General features: G+C 37.3%; 1 protein-coding gene across 1 annotated transcript in view; it reads left to right on the top strand.

The window, feature by feature from the left end:
* The window catches only part of LOC131910103 (low-density lipoprotein receptor-related protein 1B-like), an 83729-nt gene extending 61890 nt beyond the window's left edge, over positions 1-21839 (top strand). Inside the window, exon 7 of the mRNA XM_059262192.1 lies at positions 21715-21839. Coding sequence (XP_059118175.1) covers positions 21715-21839 — 125 coding nt within the window. The remainder of the gene's footprint in view (positions 1-21714) is intronic.
* Positions 21840-22562: the final 723 nt, after the last annotated feature.

Raw genomic sequence — 22562 nt, 5'->3', positions numbered from 1 at the left:
ATATGTAATGAAACTTGCTTATAGTGAATACTGGATGTTTATTGAGAGCTAGGGGGGCCATAATGATGTTCTCTCTCTCTCTCTCTCTCTCTCTCTCTCTCTCTCTCTCTCTCTCTCTCTCTCTCTCTCTCTCTCTCTCTGTGTGTGTGTGTGTGTGTGTGTGTATTGTGCATGTGCATGTGAGTAAGTGTGGAGGGTATTATACCTATATATTGTTCCTCGGGAACTGGCCACCTTGCTTTTGGGAATATCGTCTCTCACTTGAACCTGCAGTTCATGGATTATACTTGGCTGCCTAGCAAGAGAGTCCCAATCCCCAGCAATCTGCCTGTCTTCACTTTCCTAACCATGAGATTACATGTATGCTCCACAATGCCTGGCTTTTTAAATGGGTGTTGAGGGTGGCCCAGGTCCTTCTTCTCATGTGATTAACACTTTACCCATCAAGCAATATCCCCTGTCCAGTGCATCATCTTATTACTAACTGACCATGGGGAAGTAAGTCCATCTAGAACACCACTGCAAAATTGTCCCTTATATTGTCATCACTTAAAAGAGAACAGAGTCTTGCAGCACAGAGAATGCTTGGATTTCACCAGAACAGTCATTAAAGTTAACATTAGAGTGTTCCCAGGAAGTACAGAGTGGTCCATGAAGGTGCAGTGGGCGAGCAGTTAGGCTGGCACTGCTCCAGTACCACCATCCCAGATGTCAGAGGAACAGGGCTAATCATTGGGCATCTCAATTTGAACTTTTTGTGTCAGATCTGGGTTTTAGTGTTTTTTTTAATAGTGTTATAGGTGGTGATAACTCAGAAACAGGGAGGAGAACTTTCAGGCAGTGGGACCGGGTCCTGTACTCAGTGCATAAGTTGGCTGTTTGAAACCTGGGGCTTATACAGGGACACTTGGCTCAGCCTGGGAGGAGGGGACTGGACCTGTCCGGACTGAATCTACCAGGCTGAACTCAATCCTCAGGGGAGTCTTTGCCCTGGAGGAGATGGGAATGGAGGGTAGGCTGGGGGGAAGGGGGGGGCGGGAGGGGGGAGAACAAGGGAATCCATGGCTGATATGTAGAATTAAATTAAATTATAAAATAAATTTTAAAAAAAGATAAAAAGAAATTTGGTATATAATAGAAAATGTTGTGTAATTTCCGTCTTTCCAAAGTCTTAATATTAAAAATACCTTTTTACACACTTACATTTTCATTATGATCCTTTATATACTGATTTAATTTTTATGTCTTTAAAAAAGAAAATACGTAAAATGAACTATGCAGTTATAATTGCTACAATACTTAAAACACATTATTAATAATAAAAGAAATATGAATTTAAATGTTGTTTAAAAGTATTGTGGCATTTTCTCTACCAAAGTGTGTATTATACCTGTAATGTGAACAATTACATCAGTTTGGTAAATTATATTCTTTCAGAAAATTAATATGGTCTTCCTAAATGAAAAATGTTCAAGTAAAATAATATATGAAGAAAGTTTATTTAGAATATATTAAGGGATGTGAGAATCCAAGCATAGATATCAATTCAGCTTTTGTATTACTAGGAGAGTTAGGGAAAGGTAAATATTTTACTTTTTATAATGTTTTTCAATTTAAGTCATGACTTTTTCTTCTTTTTCGTATTGTGTCCCTTAATCTATGTTTCTTTTTCTGATAACTAGACCCTCATGATGTTAATATTTTATAGAAGGAGACTATAACGATATTGATACTTTTTAAAGAATCTCTTAACATTTTTACTTATTTTATTGTAATAAAATTATAAATAAAAACATCACACTTCACCAGGTAAGCAAGTAATTGAGTGACTACCTTAATCTAGCAGTATGATGCATTTATCTGTAAAGATTTAGCATAATTATATTCCTCTATATACATTCCAGGAAAGCTTTGCAAACATTCTCACATTTGACCTATTTTCTCATGGCAATTGATTTCACATTCGAGCACCATTGACTACTTTTGGTCACATTAAATGGCTATTACTTCACTGTTTAATGATTTATTGTCTGAAGTATTAGCACAAAATGATATGACTCAGAAACTGTTTAGTAAGTGCATATGTCAATGTAGTTTTCAGTGATGCTAGGACTTCAGTATATATTGTTGACAAATTTTTATTTAAACTGCATACATATATGTATTTGTACAGATGTATGTGTATTATATATAATTTTAGATAACTAAATAATAATAGTATTCTTTATGACTCTTTTAGACATCCTTACTGTTATTTTTGCTTTCTCTCCCCTCTATGTTGACTTCCCTGTCCTCTAAAAGGTATATAAAAATTTAAAACATGGTGGATGATTAGTTTTACTTGTCAACGTGATTCGATCTAGAACCATCTTAGCAAGTGCATCCCAATGGAGAATTTTCTAAATTAGGTTGACTTACTGGAATGCGTGTGAGGGAGTTTCTTAGTTGGATTAATTAAGGTGGGAAGGCTAACTCTGAATGTATATGATATAATTTTCATCAGCTGAACCCCAGACTGAATTAAATACATTTAATGAAGTAGAAATGCAAAAAACAACACATCAAATCAATGAAACAGTTTGTTCTTTAAAAAAATGAACAAGGTTGACATACCTTTTACCAAATTAAAAGAGAAAGAGAAACAGAGAATTCCAATTAATAAAATTAGAGACTAAAATAGAGACAATACAATAGATACTGAGGAAATTTGGATACTTTAAAACTCTATATTCCACCAAACCAGAAAAGTTAAAAGAAATGGATGGATTTCTTGATAGATATGACCAACTAAAGTTAAATCATGATGAACTACATAGTCTAAATAGATCTATAAGATACAATGAGATAGAATAAGTAATTAAAATCTCCTGTCTAAAATAATGCCTATGGCCAGATGAATTCAGTGAAAATTCTACTGGACTCCCAAAGAACTAACAGCAATAATTCTCAAATTAGTCTGTAAAATAGGAACTGAAAGAGCATTTTCTTTTTGTTGTTGTTTTTTAAAAGGTTTATTTATTTATTATGTGTACAGTGTTCTGCCTTCATGCCCGATGAAGGCATCAGTTCTCATTATGAATGGTTGTGACTCACAATGTAGTTGCCGGAAATTGAACTCAGGACCTCTGGAATAACACCTACTTCTCTTAACCTCTGAGCCATCTCTCAATCCCCTGAAAAAGCATTTTCAAACAGTTTTAATAAACCAGTTTTACAAACACCAGAGACCCAGGTAAAAAATAGACCAAAATCTCTTATTGAAATATTCTGTATAAAATACATGCAAACAGAATTCAAAAGCACATCAAATAGATTGTCCACCAAGATCAAGATAGCTTTACTGCAGAGATGCAAAGATGGTATAAAATGTAAACCTTGTGATATCTCCCTAGATGCAGAAAAGGCCTCTGGCAAAATATAATATCTCTTCATGATAAAAGTCCTAGAAAAACTAAATATACAGGGGCTCTATCACTACATAATAAAAGGAATATACAGCAGCTCATAGCTGACGTTATTCTAAAATGGAGAGAAATTCAAAGCATTTCTAATAAAATAAGGTTGTATACTCTATCTCTTTTCAATACAGTTTTTAAAGTCTTAGATAAATAAGACTACTAAACGAGATTAAGGTTGAACATGGAAGTCAAAAACATTTTATTTGCAGATGATAAAATTTTATTCGTAAAGACTCCACTTGGAAGTTCTATAGTTGATAAGTACATGCAGCAATGTAATAGGATACAAAATTAACCCACAAAAATCATTATACATAAACGACAAGTACACCAGGAAATTAACCAGGAAAATAGTACAGTCCATAATAGCCTCAAATCGATCTATTGTGTACCAGTTTCCTCCAAAATTGAAACATTCCATTCTTCCCAGAAACTTTAAGACAGAATGTAAAACTCAATATAGCTTCAGGAAGTGACTGAAACCAACAAGATTTGCTAGGCCACTCCCTTCAAGAGTAAACAATAAAGACGGCTGAGAGTCATTTTTAGAGATAAGCCAAGCTAAAAAGAAAATTCTCATACCAGAAAGCTGCAAAGACTCTGAGACCAGACCAGTTGCCTGGAAGAAACAGAAATGAACCAAGCTGCCTGGAAGAGGTATAAAACAACTGAGAAACTTGTAAAGAATACTTTCCAACCTGTTGATATGCCTGTATGTTCAATGCATCTGTGCGGGGCAGTGTGTTCCAGATCTCCAGGTTTTGTGAACTGTCCCTCATGCTGGGGTGAGCTTTGGTGATGCCTCTGTCTTTGAGTAATTTCTGCTTGTATAAGTAACCCCAACAAAACTCTCTGGTTCACCTAGTAGGCCTTTGGTGCTAACTGTACTTTGGTCTGTTATGGGCTTCCTATCTAGGGTGTGTAGATGTGTATGTTGCATCTCCCCAGGTTGCATCTCCTACTTCTTCATAAATGTTTAAAAAAAAAAAGAAGGGGTACATAAGGGTGTGGAGGGAAGAAGGGGAAGGGTAGTTATAATCAAACGTATAAAAAGATATATGTATAAATAGATGCAACTATATTATAATCTCAAAAGATAATACAAATAATTTTTTAAAAATCCCTTCAAGATATTGAAGAAACTGAAGATGTTATAAGAAAATGTAAAGAACTTCCATGTTCATGCATTGATAGAATTAATATTGTTAATATTTCCATCCTACCAAAAGCAATCGACAGATTCAATGCTGCCTTGATTTGTGTTTTTCTTTTCCTCCCTCCCTCCCTCCCTCCCTCCCTCCCTCCCTCCCTCCCTCCTTCCCTCCTTCCCTTCCTTTCTTCCTTCCTTTCTTTTGTTTTTGTCAACTTGACACAAACTGGAGTCATATGGGAAGAGGGAGCCTTAATTGATGAATTATCTGTCAGATTGACCTTGGGCCAAGTTTTTGTACCATTTTCTTGACTGATGATTGATATAGAAAGGCCCAGCCTACTATGGGTTGTGGCATCTCTGCCAGATGGTCTTCAGGTGCATAAGATAGCAAGCTGAACAATCCAGAAGAGTAAACCTATAAGCAGCGTAATTCTGGTCTATTCTGCTCCATGGTTCTACTTGCTGCACCCAGGTTCTTGCCTTGAGTTCCTGCCCTAACTTCTCTTCCTGACAGACGGTGAGCTGTGAGATGAAATAAACTGTTTCCTCCCAAAAGTGCTTTTGGTCACTGTATTTATCCTAGCAACAGAAAGCAATGTTTTTTCTCTATCTATGAAATGAAGACACGCTCTTTTAAATCTTCCATTCTCTTAATGTGGTGTATTACACTTCATGGGCAATTCACACTTCATCCTAGTGTAAAATATTTGTACTACACAGCTGAATCTGCTTTGCACAATTTTGTTGAGGGAACGTACTCTGATGTCATGTATAATCATCTATTCTCATGGTGTCTTGATCTTTGGTATCGGAGTGATCCTATCCAGTCTTAGGAACTTATATGGAGGTTTCTCACATTATTTTATTGCTACTTTACCCTTTAAGCCTACCAGTATTTTCTTTTCACATTTATTTGCTCCGATACATTTTTATTTAAATCTTCCTGTTCAATGGACTGATGATTTTATATATATATATATATATATATATATATATATATATATATATATATATATATATATATCTTATATTGCTTCTCACATCTATATTCAACTTAAAATTTATCTATTTCTGATATAAGGTATGTTATCCATTGTCTTTTTGGCTATCATTTGTGTGGACTATCATTCAGTGTTATCCTGCTTTCATGTCATGTGTATTCTGTAAAACTAAGGTACTTTAATGAATAAAGATTATATATTTTTCCTTGATAAATTCATTTCTATGTGTTTTAGTGAGGGAATTTAGTCCATTCCTATTGAAGTAATCACTTTCTTTTTTTTTTCTCCCCCCTCCTGCCCCCCTCACCTTCCCCCCAGCCCGCCCCCCATTCCAATCTCCTCCAGGGCAAAGCCTTCCCCACAGACTGAGATCAACCTGGTGGACTCAGTCCAGGTAGGTCAAATAGCCAAACAAATGGAAACACATGAAATATGAACCAATGGCTGAGGGGTCACCAACTGGATCAGGCCCTCTGAGTGGGTGAGACAGTTGATTGGCCTGATCTGTTTGGGAGGCATCCAGGCAGTGGCACCGGGTCCTGTGCTCATTGCATGAGTCGGCTGTTTGAAACCTGGGGCCTATGCAGGGTCCCTTGGCTCGGCCTGGGAGGAGGGAACTGGAAGTAATCACTTTCTAATGGCTAGTATTTGCTAGTCACTTTCTGCTTTGGAGTTCTTTGATTCTGCTCTTTTCTTGATGGCGTTATTATTGTTTTCAAGTTAATATAATTTGATTATTTTTACTTTTTTTCCTAGAGAATTTCTCAGTTGCTACTATGAAATTCAGAAGTTTAAACAAAATGCTTCGATAGTTTTAACAGCCTGTTTTAAGCTCAAAAGGACTTCAACTGTATATGTAAGCAACATTTTGGGACTGGAGAGAGAGCTCAACAGTTAAGACCCGTGGGTGCTGTTCCAGGGCAGAGGACAGGTTCCATTCCCAGAATCCACAGTGTGGCATACAACCATTTGTAACTCCAGTCGTGGGGGAAGCTAATGCTCTCCTCTAGCTTCTTGGGCATTAAATGCACATGATGAACATGCAGGCAAAATACCCATAAGTGTAAAAAACAGAAATGAAAAAAAATTAAAACCCATTTTACTAGTATCACAAACTGTTTCTGATGTTTCAATTTATATCTTTATTTTATGCATGCATTAACCAACTTCAGTAGTTATAATTGTTTTATTTTTAAAAGGATTTTGTTTGATGACTATAAATGAATTGTGTACTGCCTTTATGGTATTATTTCTCTGTGTTCATTTATGTGCTGATCTTTACTAATGAATATCCTCCTACTTCCTGCTAACTTGCTGCTCTTCAGCTTCCTATGGTACCACCTGAAGAACTCCCTTTAAAAATATTGATGAGATAGGTGGACTGGTGCAAGTTCTGAATTTTAATTCTGAAAATGACATACTTTACCACTAGTAACAGTTCTATTGAAAAATGAAATTTTTGTGAACGGTCTTAATGTCACCATGAACTGTTTTCCTGATTTCACTCACTTTTCTGTCTTATTTTTTCTGAATGAGAAGGTTTGGGCTAGGAGACGTCTATGAAAACTAGGTTGTATACATTTGGGGAAAAGTGAAAAGACAAGTTGAATCCTGTTTTTTTTTCTACTCTTCTCTGTATTGCTGCTCTTATATTTTGTGTCCTCCAGAGTGCTGGACATTATAGCTGGACTGCGGCCGTCTCACAGAAGTTTAGAATTGGGTCTGAAATTTGATTTTCACTATTTATGTGGTTAGAGGCAGATGATGGCATCGTCTGTTGTGCCACTGTCAAATTTCTGGATTTCTGGTATTTCCTAAAACTGGAAGGAGATCAAGGCAAGGTTCTAACAATGGAAATTTTATGGGAAAATTTTCTCACTTGCAATTTGATAACTGCTGAAAAGATTACTTTGGCTTTCATGAGTAAATGCCAGGACATTATAAAACACCTGTTACAAGCACTTTAGTAACTGACATTCAATTTTAAACTTGCCATGTCTGAAGTTACTAGTTTAAGGGAACCTTACATCCAGCAGTGTGAGAAAATAAAAAAAAAAAGCTCCAATTGTGATCAGTTTCAAGTAATCAAGGTTACTGAAAAATGGGCTTCAGAAAAGATTTAAAAAAGCACACTTTATATTGTATTTGTATTATAGATATACAATAAATATAAATAATATTAAATTATAGGTAATATAATTTAAGGAAGTTTGAATATTGTTTCCTGAGAATTATATATGCTTACATATAATTTTTATAAATAATAATACTTTAAAATAGGGTCATAAGATTCTATGAATTTGCTGGGTGGTGGTGGCACACATCTTTAATCCCAGCACTTGGGAGGCAGAGCCAGGCGGATCTCCGTGAGTTCCAGGCCAGCCTGGTCTACAGAGCGAGATCCAAGACAGGCACCAAAACTACGCAGAGAAACTCTGCCTCAAAACAAACAAACAAACAAAAGATTCTATGAATTTGAAAATTGTTCCACAGGAATTGGTGTAAGTTCTTCCTAGGACTCTACTCCTTATATATGTAAAAGATAATTTGAGGGCTATTGACAGGTATCTCTTAGTAGAACTTACACTTTATGTTCTTGGTGTTACAGCTTCAGATGGCTGTAATAACACACAAATATATTATATTGGTTGATGTGTTCAATAATTATTGCATACATAACTGTGTAAATGGAAAACCCAGATTGTTGATGAGGTAGGAAAAATAATTTGAGGTACTTTCTTGTGCTATGTAAGATCAGACTGTTTGAAAGCCAGGAAATAGGTATTCTGTATGCTGAATATAGAGTTAATAAGTACTCAGAATTATGACTTTCTAAGTGTTTTACTGTAGGCATTCTGGGTCATTCTGTGTGTTTGGATTTGATTTGAACAAATCATATTCTGAATTAAAAGTTCAGTAGACAGCAACAACAAAAATAGTTCCTTTTCACACACTGTTAATGCATTATTAGTTCTGTATAATCCTTATTTTTTGTTCATGTATTAAGTGGCAGAACCATATAATGGCTGAAATATTTTATATAGAAAAATATATTATCCTGGTAAGGATCAAAGTTTTTTTTTTTTCATTTTTAATTGTTTTTATTTTTTGAGATTATAATACAATTGCACATTTTCCCCTTTTCTTTCTTCCCCCAAACCCTCCCATATACCTCTTGTTGCTCTCTCTCAAATTCATGGACTTTTTCTTTCAATAGTTGTTACAAACTTATAAGGGTATGTGTATAAGTACATTGCCTTAAACACTTAACTATAACCTGTTCAGTCAGTACAATGTTACTTGTATTTTTTTTTCAGGGCTGACCATTTGGTATTGGATAGCCAAAGGTTTTGAGAAGTAAATCCTTATGGATTCCTAAAAGGTATTAGAGCCTAGTTCTCCTTAGCTACTCTTCTTGTGATCTCTGTGATTAGAAGACAAAACACATACAGAATTAAAGAATAACATTTCGTGGAATCTCTGAGCATACACAATCATACCAAAAAGATAATCTGTAGAGTCTAATCTGTTGTCATTGTTCTGAGACAGGGTCTTATTATGTATCCCAGTCTGACCTAGAGCTTGGGAAGACCTTGCATCAACCCCTGATTGCTGGGATTGCTATGATAGGGACAGGAAATAAAGCATCTCATAGATCCTAATTTCAGAGAGATACTTAACTGAGATGTCTGCAATAGTTCTGTCTGGTGTCTGCTACAGTTTCACCAAGGTTTCTGGATAGTATTTGGAAGATATTTTATTACTTATTAGATAAATGCATATGTATGTAGGATACCTTTGATATCATATAATTAGAATAATTCCATCTGAGTTGGTTTCTAAATTTTGTACTCTTGTGACTATTGACAGGATACTTAACACATTTGTTTCAACTAGTTTACCTATAGAATACAGAACATGATTTTTTTTTTTTTTGGTTTTTCGAGACAGGGTTTCTCTGTGTAGCTTTGCACCTTTCCTGGAACTCACCTGGTAGCCCAGGCTGGCCTCGAACTCACAGAGATCCGCCTGGCTCTGCCTCCCGAGTGCTGGGATTAAAGGCGTGCGCCACCACCGCCCGGCTTCAGAACATGATTTTATATACTTCATTTCTGCTGAGAATTAAGTAAGAAATTTTACAGAAAGTCTTCACTACAGTATCTGATTCATGGCCACTTTGTAATTAATGTTAATTATTGTTGCCATGTCTTTTCATGAAAGGACATTGATTATCTTCCTTGAATCCCATGTATACTATCACTAGCACATCTACATGATATTTATTATGTTAATGCTCATCTCTGTTAGACAAAAAGTCTGCAGTTCCTGATGTGAACAAGCTGTTGTGAAAAATCATGATTTTTCCAAAAATTTACAAGCGTGAACTTCAAGAATCACTGAGAATGTTACACCAGAAATTATTTTATCGTATCTTCTAGTAGTACAGTACCTTCAATGTTTGACAAAGGTGAAATAAAAACATTTTTTATTAACGTCCAGTGGGAAATAAACTCACAAGTGAATGTCTAAGCTAGTTTGGCTTATTAACTCAAATGTTCTTAAACAAGGGGAGAAAGTGGATTCTCTCATGAAAATTTTCCCAGTTATTGCTGAAATAAGTTTTATAAATTCAGTCTGTCACCACTTTAGTATTTGACATAATACATTTGCTCAACTTTTATCTATAGAAATAATTATGACTGAAAATGTCACTTCCATTACTGAACGAATTGTGTGTTCTTGTGATATGCCCTCAGGCAGCCTGTCTGCTAAGTAGAACAGAAATTCTGAGACTTTATAAGCTTCTATCAGCTTACTATTTTTTTTTTTTTTTTTGGTTTTTCGAGACAGGGTTTCTCTGTGTAGCTTTGCGCCTTTCCTGGAACTCACTTGGTAGCCCAGGCTGGCCTCGAACTCACAGAGATCCGCCTGTCTCTGCCTCCCGAGTGCTGGGATTAAAGGCGTGCGCCACCACTGCCTGGCTATATCATATCTAGTTTTTCTATCTCACATAAAAGTTTAGTTAACTGAACTTTTAGAATATATTCCAATTCTTACTTGCTTGGATATTTTTTTAAATACTCTCTGAGCATAAAAGCATAGGGAGAGGTGAAGATCTGAAATCAGCTTCCCTGCTTCCCTGGCAGAAATCTAGAGATTTTTCAGTATCCAGTAAATAAATGTTAGATGAGTAAGCAATACAAATTAAATCAAGAGTTATAGCATATTTTAACTCTTTCAAATTATATGGTGATTATTCATACTTATCTGACTTGACTTCCCTTTTAGGGTATAGGTAAAGAATGATGACTATTTACTTCAAAAGATAAGTAGGTTCATTGATTTTTGAGGATTCTGCTTTTGTAAAAGATTTATTATTAATATATGTGTATGAGTGTTTTTCCCACAAGTATATTTGCGCTGTGCTTGTGGAGACATAGGAGGATGTTGGATTGCCTGGAATAGGTGTTACAGAGAGTTATGAGCTGCCATGAGAGTGATGGGAACTAATCACAGGTCTTCTGCAAGGGAAGTCAATGCTCTTAATCACTGAAGTATCTCTTCAGCCCCTTAAAAGAATTATTTATATTGTAGCAAGAAGATTGAATGTATTGACAGGTTTGAATGTAGCAAGTGACATGATCTGGTGTAAATGATTTCATTAGCAAGAGAAAGGGAAAGAAGCAAAGATCAAGTGGAATGGCCATCAATACAAAAATGAGTGCCATAAAAACTCATAAAAAAACACCTGCATTTGTGTCTCAAAAGAGTGTGTGGTGATAGTCCCTCCACACCTCTTAAAGCATTAAAGAGAGAGAGAGAGAGAGAGGAAGTTCAGGCTTGAATGGCAGCATTTTTGAAAGATGTTTCAGGTTCCTCCAACTGAAGATACTCAAGTTAGAAACTGGCTTAAAGCCCAGGAAGGAACTTGCTGAGTCAAGAAGCTGTGGAATTATGTGTAACTCAGGAAAGCATGTAAAGTAATCAGAAATTTGCTGTGGATGTCTCTCTGTATGTAGTGAATATGTGTTGCTCTGATGGGTTGATAAATAAAGCTGCATTGGCCTATGGCAGGGCAGGATGGAGCCAGGTGGGAAAATCTAAGAGAGATAGTGAGAGGAGAAAGGAGAGTAAGGGGAGATGCCAAACTGCTGTCCAAGAAGCAACATGGAATGGGATGCAGGTGAAGCCACAGACCCTTTGCAGCTGTCTAAGATCAAAGGAGCCATGCGTGATTTTATCAGATAAAAGTGTGTGTTTTAAAAGAATGATGATAAATAGATTAATAGAAATGGGTTAATTTAAGATGAAAGAGTTAGCTAGCAACAAGCCTGCCATAGAACATACAGTTGATAATCAATATAAGCTCTGAGTGATTATTTTATAAGTGGCTATGGGATCTCAGGGTGGGACAGGACACAGAAAAACTTCCAGCTACAGAAACTGGGTGAAACCTCAAGGAATAGTAACACATAGGGGATAATGTGATGAGGGGAATACTAAATAAAATAGAAGGAACGTCACAATATAATTATTCCAAGTTTATTAAGATGACCAGTGTCTAGGAGGGCAAGATGGCTCAGTAAGTAAAAATTGTTTATTGTCAAACCTGACAACCTGAGGACTCACACCCTGGAAGGAGAGAAATTATGCCAGCAAGTTGTCTTCTGTCCTCCACATATGTGCCTTGGCTCATGTGGGCTTTCCCTCCCCCAAATTACTAATAATAAGTTAGAAAAATTAAAGGAAAAAAGGAATAACAATGTCAAATGCAACTAAGAGTTCAAAAAATGCACAAACCTGATTCGACAAGTTTGCAGCTCAGTGGTGATGTGCAGAGGGAGCGGAGTTTTGGCCTGGTGAGAGCAGATGTCAGACAGGCAGGCTAAGGGCAGGTGAGGCTAAAGAAGTGCTTGTTCCTCTCTCTTAAGAGTTGTTCATGAAGGAAGGGCCAGGGTGGCAGAATAAGGAAGTGACAGGATTTTGAAAGGAAATTATTTGACAATAATTATATATTCTATTGTTTAAAATCGAGATAGAGGCTCTGCTTGCAGAAAAGAAAGATATTAATAGGTGAAGAGAATTTTGGGAGATACAAAGAAGTCCTGGGAGCCAGAGGAAGGACAGGATGTGCGTGCAGGGAGGGACTTATTTGTCTCCATCCTGGTTTCATATGAGCATCACAGCAGAGTTTTCATAAACCCAAAATGGAGATTTTCTGGGCTACAGCATTCTGACTGATGGTATCAATACCATACAGGGCAGAGAGAAGTGCCTGACATTTCATTCGAAGATCTAAAGAAAGTTTCTGATGAGGGTGTTGCATAAGGAGAATTTTCATTCTTAATGTTTACAGTCTTTTAAGAACAGGCTGGCCTGATAATCCCCAGATTTTGTTTTGTTTCTTGTTTTTCTAATTGAAACCAGATGCAAGATTCTGCTTAAAAAAGGGGGGGGGTGCCAACTATTTAGGTATAAATTGTGAAGAAAATTATTTACTTCTGTGTTTGAAATTTACTATACATATTCCTGCCTGAGTTTCTTCTTTGTTTCAGACCCTTTGCAGCTGTCTAAGATCAAAGGAGTCATGTGTGATTTTATCAGATAGAAGTGTGTGTTTTAAAAGAATGTTTTTTTGGTAAAATAATTTTTGGTAGTTTGTGTGCTTGAGATGCCTCCTCCTTCCATGATTCCCTCCTCTCGATGGTATTTGCTGATGACTTTGGATGTCTACTTTTCTCACTAGAATGGAAAGGCATATTGAGGCCAGAGCCCACAGAGGTATATTTATATATCATTGTATTAAGGGGTGCGATGGGGAAACAGACTCACTAATATAAAGCAAGGTAGCCATGCTGAGGATTGGCTGCTGACTCAGCTTCTGTTCTCCTCAAGACGATGGGGACCAACTGCAAGCCACTTTCCACCACCAGACCCGGTCTGCTCACTCCAAGAGAGAAGAGGACTCCCTTTTCATCTCTTCTTAAGTGATCACACATACAGACAAGAAGCGATGCCCCAAGACTTGTACCCTAAAGCTATTGGCAGAATGAATTCCCACAACAGCATGTAGTAAAAGTAAATGAATGTATGAGAATTTTGTACAGCATTTAAATCTGAATAACTTAGTTTCTCTATGATTGCTTTCAAATGCCAGTGATTTTCAGTTATTTTGTTTATTACTAAAATATCCTTTGGTTATTTCTGCAGTGGACACAGAAGTTGATGTCAGGTCATTTCTTCTTCTTCTCCATTTAGCCTGTTTAGCACTGGGAATACAGAGATGCCCTGCCACTCATGACTTTTTATATGGGTACCAGGAATTGGAACCCAGGTCCTTATGTTTGGGCAAGAGGAACTTTACCAATTGAGACATCTCCCCCTTTCATATTTCTGCTTTAAAATTTCTGTGCTTCTCTTTCTCTGTTATTATCATTTATATTTTCAGAATCTTATACTGATTCTTCTTAGGCCACAGCTCTTGACTATCTGTCTATCTGACTTTACAGTTACTTAGCTTTCTCTGAGGACTTTTACTCTTGAAAGTCTAATGTAAGTTTTCCTGTCACCAGCAATCATACCACAGTCTTCTTGGTACTTGATGTACCAACACTGGGGATGAGAAGTCTGGTGGTAAAACATTTAGTTTTAGAGTCAGGATATTACTGCTCAAATTTGAAAGAAATTGAATCTGTAACCAGCAGCCAGAGCTGGAAGTGAGAGAGGGTATCTAGGGTGGATGCTGGCTATGCAATGCCTTTTCCTTTCTGTGGCCAGTGTAGCCATGAGCATCACAGGGACCTAGAAAAGAAAATATTGGTAGAAAGAGAAATAAGACTCTGTATTCACTTCAAGAATGATCCATTATTTATCTTTTTCGCTGCTGTTTGACTAGTTAGTTCGTAGAGATAGCACTACAGGCTGAACTTGAAGGAACAGTATTTCTTGTCTCCCTTATCTGAGATATTTCTGTAGTTCCCCGCTCATGTGACCTATATGTGACCTTTTCCCCTCCATAGAACATTTCTTCTAAGCCTTATATATAATACTTGCAGTTTTTCATAGTCATGCTGTCACATCTGGGTCAGGGTTTGTGCATGAGAAAGGGACTCTAGATCATTTGTACTCAAACATCTCTCCTGTTCTGATTTTGTAGCATCATGGTGATATAAGCAGCCTTATCTTGGACAATCAATCTTCTCTGCATGCTTTGGATGCAGATGCAGTCTATTAAAAACAATAAAAGGATAATAGCAATTAAGTTAAATTTATCAATATTTTAGTAGCTTGATCTTGTAAAATTGTAAAGGGATTGAGACATTGGAAGGTACTTAGCAATTCACTCAAAGCTTGTTGGCCAGAGACTACTGACAATTGAAAATATTATAATGAATGTGTCTTAATGTAATTGTCCAAGATAAATAATATTGCTGTGATGAGAACATATTCTGCCTAGATGGTTCTTAATCAACTTCCATGGATGTTTGAATTCATATTAAGGTCAAACAAGGTTACAAATATAAGTGTGATTTTATACTGGCAATTAATTTTCAATTGATATATGGTAATAACATTTTTGTTATTTTGCAATACAATTCAGTTCTACATATCAGCCACGGATTCCTTTGTTCTCCCCCCTCCCGCCCCCCTCACCTTCCCCCCAGCCCATCCCCCAGTCCCACCTCCTTCAGGGCAAAGTCTCCCCCGAGGACTGAGATCAACCTGGTAGACTCAGTCCAGTCCCCTCCTCCCAGGCCAAGCCAAGTGACCCTGCATAGGCCCCAGGTTTCAAAAAGCCAACTCATGCAATGAGCACAGGACCTGGTCCCACTGCCTGGATACCTCCCAAACAGATCAAGCCAATCAACTGTCTCACCCATTCAGAGGGCCTGATCCAGTTGGGAACCCCTCAGAGATCTACATGAACAGCCTGGACATGAGTGGGGGTAATGAAAGGTGAGGGTCAAGGGAAAGAGAACTTGGGGGAGCGGGAGATCCCAGCTGGATCAACAACAGAGAGGGAGAACAAAAAATAGGAGACCATGGTAAATGAAGACCACATGAGAATAGGAAGAAGCAAAGTGCTAGAGAGGCCCACAGAAATCCACAAAGATACCCCCACAATAGAATGCTGGCAATAGTCGAGAGACAGCCCGAACTGACCTAGTCTGGTGATGGGATGGCCAAACACCCTAATTGTCATGCTAGAAACCCCATCCAACGACTGAGGGATCTGGATGCAGAGATCCATGGCTAGGCCCCGGGTGGAGCTCTGTGACTCCAATTTGCGAGAAAAAGGAGGGTTTATATGAGCGAGAATTGTTGAGACCAGGGTTGGATAAAGCACAGGGACAAATAGCCAAATGAATGGAAACACATGAACTAATTAGTCCAATAACATTTTTTAATCCAATCAGTGCTATCTTTAAGAGCATGTAGTTTTTCTGAAAATTCTGTGTATCTTTTTTCTTGAGTTATTCCTATCCTTGAGACATTGATAACTATCTTATTGAAAACTGAAGCTGTTTGTACTCCCTATTTGAGAGTCAATGTCTCTACCATAGTAACTGTTATGATCCCAATAAATATTAAGATGCCAACAACCAACAATCCTATAAACCTTAGTTCTAGGTTTCAGTATTATCAATAATTTCCCCCAATAAAGCATTTATATCTTTGATGACCATTTTTCTTTTATTTTTACAGGAACCCATATGAAGGAGGGTTGTTTTATTATCATAAAAGTGGAGTTGAGGGTATTAATGAATTGAGTTATGTGACAGAAAGTACACAGAATATGGTACAGGGTGTGGTAGAGTGAAAAATAGTTTGGTAAGTGGGGTAGGAACTCAAAGTGCCATGCAGTTTCAAAGGGGTTAAAATGCAGGAAAGTGTCCCTAATTTGTTACTACATTGTTGGTGCCAGTCCATGCTATGGCTTTACAAATCTTGCTGGAATCCAGAGGAATTCTACAGGAGAAGGCACAAGCCTGAAGCCAGGTTATGAGGGGAACAGATGTTGGTTAGGTCTTTGAGGGAGTTTTCATAAAATAAAATATATGGATAAAATGTTTGGCTTCTTATGATATCTTTCTTTTTATAGATATCAGGAGGAGAAATTCAGAGAAACAATTTTTAAAATGTAAACTATAAGTTGAAAGTTGCCTTTGAGTACTTAGTCTTATTTTTTAATTTATATATTTGAATTCTGAGTAAGACTATTTAATTATGATTTATCCTTGGGGTTTATAGGAAATGCCACGAGAGACATAAATTTCCTGACTTTGCAAAAAGAGATAAAAAATTTTAGGTGAACAGGACTATGGTTTGTTTTACTCTCTCTTGAGATCTCCATTATAGGGAAAGCAGTTAATAAGTGTCTGAAAACAGCCAGAGGAGAATCATGTGTTCGACCATAGTTGAAAAAGAACCTGAATCAATAGAAACATTAACACATTTTAAATGGCCAAAGGAGGTTTAATTTTTTGAGCCTGTGTTTATGATAATTTTAATTGTTTTTGTAAAGCTTTAGTAGACCAACTATAACCAAGAAAGATTAATAACTTAGAATTCCATTGATTTAAGTACAGGTTCAACATCAATGTATTAAACTTTAACCTTTGCAGTTTTAATATTGCATGCATCATATTTAAGTCTCGTCTCTTACATGCCTTAAATCCCTACTAAGACCCCCAGAACATGCATAAATCTCCTATTTTTCCTTTCCATTCTGGAAAGATCCAACTATCTAAATCTTTATCACAACTGTGTAAACTTTTTACCTTTCCTTTCCATCTGGAAAGAACCCATCATTTTACCCTTCATAACAATTTGCTTAAATCTTTTGTCTGTCCTTTCCATCTGGACATATTCATCCATTTTAAACTTAATATATAAATGTCATTTTATCAAAAATATTTCCATTTGTATATTCATTTAACCTTCTTATTTACTGTTATATTTTCTTAATACCATGAGAAATAGGTGGTGGATTATTCATAGTAGCCACTGAAAAAGCACATCTTTCTTTAATCATCTTTGAAGCATAAAAATGTAAAAAAAAAAACAGCTTTTAAATCATTAACAAAAGCATGGTAGTTTTGAGTTTGCTTCTTTACTGAAAGTTGTTTGTGAGTTTACCCATCTCAGTAGGAAGCCTATGAGCTCTAGGCAAGGTCTCAATTTTACATTTGAAACATTAAGAGGCTTAGTGGGAATTTGCCTTTTCCTAAGTCAAAGAAAGAAGTGAGTTGGTAGCAATCTCTTTATTATCTATGTTTTTATAGTATGTTGGAGAAGATTAACAAAGTCCATAAAGTTTTTTTTTTTTTTTTTCTGTAGTGGAAGAAAACCTAGAGTATGTTTTAAGATCAGGGACTTTTATTATTTGTTTATTTACTTCCTTATGAAAGAGTCTGTGAACCTGTTGGGAGGCTCCATCCATTTATTTATTAACCAGTTGAGGGCTGGCAGGTAATTCAGCCTTAGTTTTGACATTCTCTTATTTAAAAGATTCGGGTAATTCAACTTTCCTTAAAGCTCTCAAATTTGTATCACCAGCAAATGTAATACCCTAAGTTAACCTGTAAAGCCCCACTTGCCCAAGAACTAGGTAATGTCCTGTGCTGCTGAGAGTTGTAGTTCTTGAAAAATAACAGCAAAACCTAATGGGAAAGTATGGTGGCCTATGAGTTTTGTCCATAAAGGCCTTGAGAGAGCATGTCTCAGGGCCACTCAGTTGGGATATTTCCAGGTAGTGGTCCTGACCAAAGTCCATCTTGGTCAGTATTTAATATTTTAAATTAAATACTTGCTTGCTTCAAATTTGGCTCAAAATGGTGGAACTTGTGTGTGTTTTTTTTTTTTTTCCAGCAAATCACAGGATTAACACAAGCACAATGCCCATTCTTTAATAATAAACTTATTGCAAAGCCAGACTGTTTATAAAGCAGACGTTTTAGTTATGGATAGATAGACGGGCCAGAGCCTGGGAGAGGAGCTGGTGAAGGCAGGCTTGCTGCTATAGCAGTAGGCCAGCAGGCGATAGGGCTGCTGAATTGTCCGGTGAAGGCAGAGCCTGGGGCAAGGAGTAGTGCAGACGCCGTGTGACGGCTATGAGAAAGTTTACAAGCCTGAGGGAAGGAAGACAGTGTGAAATCTCTAGGCACTCCTGCGAAGTCCGTTTTAACCCTCTTTAGAACAACCTCATTTCAGCCTCTTTTCTTTGTCATTTGGTCTGTTTTAAAAGTCATAAAATATTTCTCTTTTTCTTCTCCTTTTCCTTCTCCTCTTGGTTGCTTTCATCTGGATTAAGAGCTTTATAAGGGAGTGTTGAGGGAGGACAAGAATTTTCCTACCAGTTTGCTTGTCCCTGGGGTTACATTGATTTGTCTCCTAGAGACACCAAAGCAACAGGAACAGCCCTCCAGGTGCTAAAGAACTTGGCAGGAATTGGTTCACCTTGCTCGGATTTTGATTTTATACTTTTTTTCTTATTTTCTGCTAATTCTCAGGTTCTAATGTTCCTTTTTTTTTTTTTTTTTTGGAAACTGTAGATTGTAGTCAATTATCGTATCTACACATTGATCTAAATCTTCTTTATTAATTTTACCTCCCTCAACATATGATTAAGGAAAGGACACGTTTCCCAAACACCTTCAGAGTCCCTCAGCTCTGTTCTTAGTGTGGTCACTAGGCAGTCTGCGTCCGCAAGCTTACACACTCTGCCTAAACCTATACCGCTTCCTCCCACTGTTGTTTACACATTGTTCAGGGACCTCCTAAGAGCCGCACTGCAAGCAGAGCTTGAGCAAACAAGATTTTTGTCTCCTTGTCTGAGTTCTTCCATCTGCGCTTCCCTGTCATTTTAGGATTTATCCTGTACCTGCGGTTTTTTTCTTTTTCCTTTTTTTTTTAACATGGCACATGTCTAGGTCAGGGCTTGTATATGAAGAAAGAACTGAAGCCCATCTAGACCCCTCAAACCCATCATTTTCTTTGAGGCCATGGAACGCCCCTAGCACACTGCTTCCAAATGATACATTGTGTTCCTTTCTCCCCAGTTCTTTCTAATCACAGTTACCAAAGTAAAGTTTTCGCAGGTCCACTATGTAACCAGCAATCTAGATGTGGCCTCTGGGTGTACTTGAACACACTCGATTTTTTTTAAGTGCTAAATTAGATTTAAAATGATTAAGTAGAAGATTTTACATAAAAGATGCATTTCTAGTTGGGCAGTGGTGGCGCACGCCTTTAATCCCTGCACTCCAGGAGGCAGAGCCAGGCAGATCTCTGTGAGTTTGAGGCCAGCCTGGTCTACTGTCGGCAGCAGTTAAGTTTGCTGCCTTAATCTTAAATGCCCTTTTTTGTCCTGTCCCAGTTAAGTTGTTTGTGTGAAAAATGTGCAGTTGGGTTCCGGAGGGTGCTGGGGATCAGTTCCCCTGTGGTTTTTCCTGTTTGGAGAACAGTGTCCAGGTTGCCTCCGGATACAGAGTAACCATTCCTTGACCCCTGCTGTTGGAGGAGTATATAAATCCATGTTGGTAAGCATAAAGATAGCTGCTTCCCTGACGAACTGAGACTGGGTGTCTAGAGTGCTGTTTAACCTCGGCGTTCCTTGCTCCGGGTCGCAGCAGTCTACAGCGCGATATCCAGGACAGGCACCAAAACTACACAGAGAAACCCTGTCTCAAAAAACCAAAAAAAGAAAAAGATGCATTTCTTGTTCTTTCTTTACATTGGAATGTTCGAAAACATGATACACAGGATTTTGAACATGATCAGTCAGGTCTGTATAGAATCTATTCTTTTAGACAAGAAATAAAAAAACAAAAACAAAAACAAAAAAATAGCCGGGCGGTGGTGGCGCATGCCTTTAATCCCAGCACTGGGGAGGCAGAGCCAGGCAGATCTCTGTGAGTTAGAGGCCAGCCTGGGCTACCAAGTGAGTTCCAGGAGAGGCGCAAAGCTACACAGAGAAACCCTGTCTCGAAAAACCAAAAAAAAAAAAAAAAAAAAAAACAAGAAATGGGCTTCAGTTGGCCTTGCTCCTGGTATTTTTGTGTTGCCTACTTGGATCCTGTAGCCTACCTGTGTTTTCTTTTCAAACGGTGAGATACAATTAGGTAATATGAGATAGAGTAGCAGTCTCTGTCAGGAGAAGAATCTAGGATTTTTGTTTCGTAAGCGTCTTTTTGTATGGATCCTCAAAAATGTTCATAATTTGACATCAAAAGGCTTCAAATGAATTCCTCACGTATCCATGGAGTGCTTGCTTATCACATGCACATTGTTGGAGCTTTCTAAGAAGTATTCCAAATTGCAGGACTTGGTCATTCTGTCTTTTCTCATGTTAGGTAAATAAAGATGGCAAAACTCAGAGAATGTCACATTTGTAGGCACAATTCAGAAGAATGATACTGAATCTTCCTAATGATTGGTTGTATTTGTTTTAGTGCAAGATTCCAGGTTATTCTGTGGCTGCTCCCCTGAATGTGTCGGTATAGGGACATTTACACTTCTTCAATATGAATATATAATGGTCAACTATTTATGGCTGGTAAGCATGCATGCTAGAAGAAAACTTACTACCACTTCACTAAGCTAGTATAATTTCTATCTGCATTTTAAATATTTATCAACTCTTGGTCAGAGTTGTCTGTGAGACTCCCTAAACATTATAGGAAAATGCTATTGCCCTTGGTTTTTTCATGGTGGTAGAAAGTAAGTTCCTATTGCTAAAGAAACCACAGACTTTGGACACAATGCCAAAAAGCTTCAAGCAGGCTGTGACCTGAAGGCTTCCTCCCTGACGACTAGATGTCATGGTTACAGAAGAGAATATGCAAGCTCCAAGGGAGGGAAGCAACCAACAGGCCTCCTCACCTATTATATCTATGAACCACCACAACAACTGAAATGGTACCATAGTCATAATAGTCAATAAGTGGCACACATACCCTAGTGGTATCCAAAAACTCTCTGATTGGACTTAAGACCTTCTAAACATGAGAAAATTATACTTGGTTCTAGAACCTAGCCAACTCCAAGTGCCAATTTCTTAAAGTAGCATCATTCCTATATGTTGTCCTTATACCTACAGATAAGTGTGACCATCACTCCTCATCAAGGAATCTTTTCTTAGCTACAAATGGAGCCAACTACAGAAAACCACAACCAATCAAAATGCAGAGTTGTGGGACTCAGTCTCAATGGATACATCTTTAAAACAACTCCTGTGCCTAAGGCACAGGGAACATTGTGGGAGAGCAAGTGGAAGGATTATAAGAGTCAGAGGATCAGGGAATTTGCTGTGAGATTTTGTCTCTTAGAAATGACGGAAGTTGTATGTGCATGAAGTTTCATCATTATGAATGCCTGAACATGACTTGGACAAGAATATAACATTATATAGGCTTAGCAGGTTGTATTTATGTGTTTAGGAAAAACGAAAATTAAGGGGCTATTCTATTGCCAGTAATCTCATAATCCTTCTGTTTTATTTTGACTCTTTAACACCTTTTAAGGTGTAAATATCATCTCAAAATTTATAAAAATAATATATATATATTTTTTTTTAACCTTTTGTCATATTAATGGTCATATAAAGTACTAATTCTAGAATAAGACTTCATTTAGCTTCCTGTACATTATTTCAGGTTTGAGTCCCTATCTGGTAACAAGGAATTAAGTTTTTGTACTCTAGATGTACATAATAAAAAAATGGTCCTTTAACCTCTTCAAGATCTGCTGCATATGACATTTAAAATGTTTCAGTTTTCTGCAGGGAACTGTGGCCATGCCTAACAGCAGCCTTTGAAGTCTTAGGCCAGGAGTGTGAAGATGAAGCTGTAAGTTTGCCATCTTCCTTTTCTGTTTATGGTTCCTCTCCCCATCAGTCTGCCTATCATGGGTCTATATACTTCCAGTTTCTTCACTACCAGTTTTATC

This window comes from Peromyscus eremicus, chromosome 4 (assembly GCF_949786415.1).
Source record: "Peromyscus eremicus chromosome 4, PerEre_H2_v1, whole genome shotgun sequence".
Taxonomy (NCBI): domain Eukaryota; kingdom Metazoa; phylum Chordata; class Mammalia; order Rodentia; family Cricetidae; genus Peromyscus; species Peromyscus eremicus.
The sequence above is the reverse complement of the archived record's forward strand: the minus strand, read 5'-3'. Positions and strand labels throughout refer to the sequence as shown.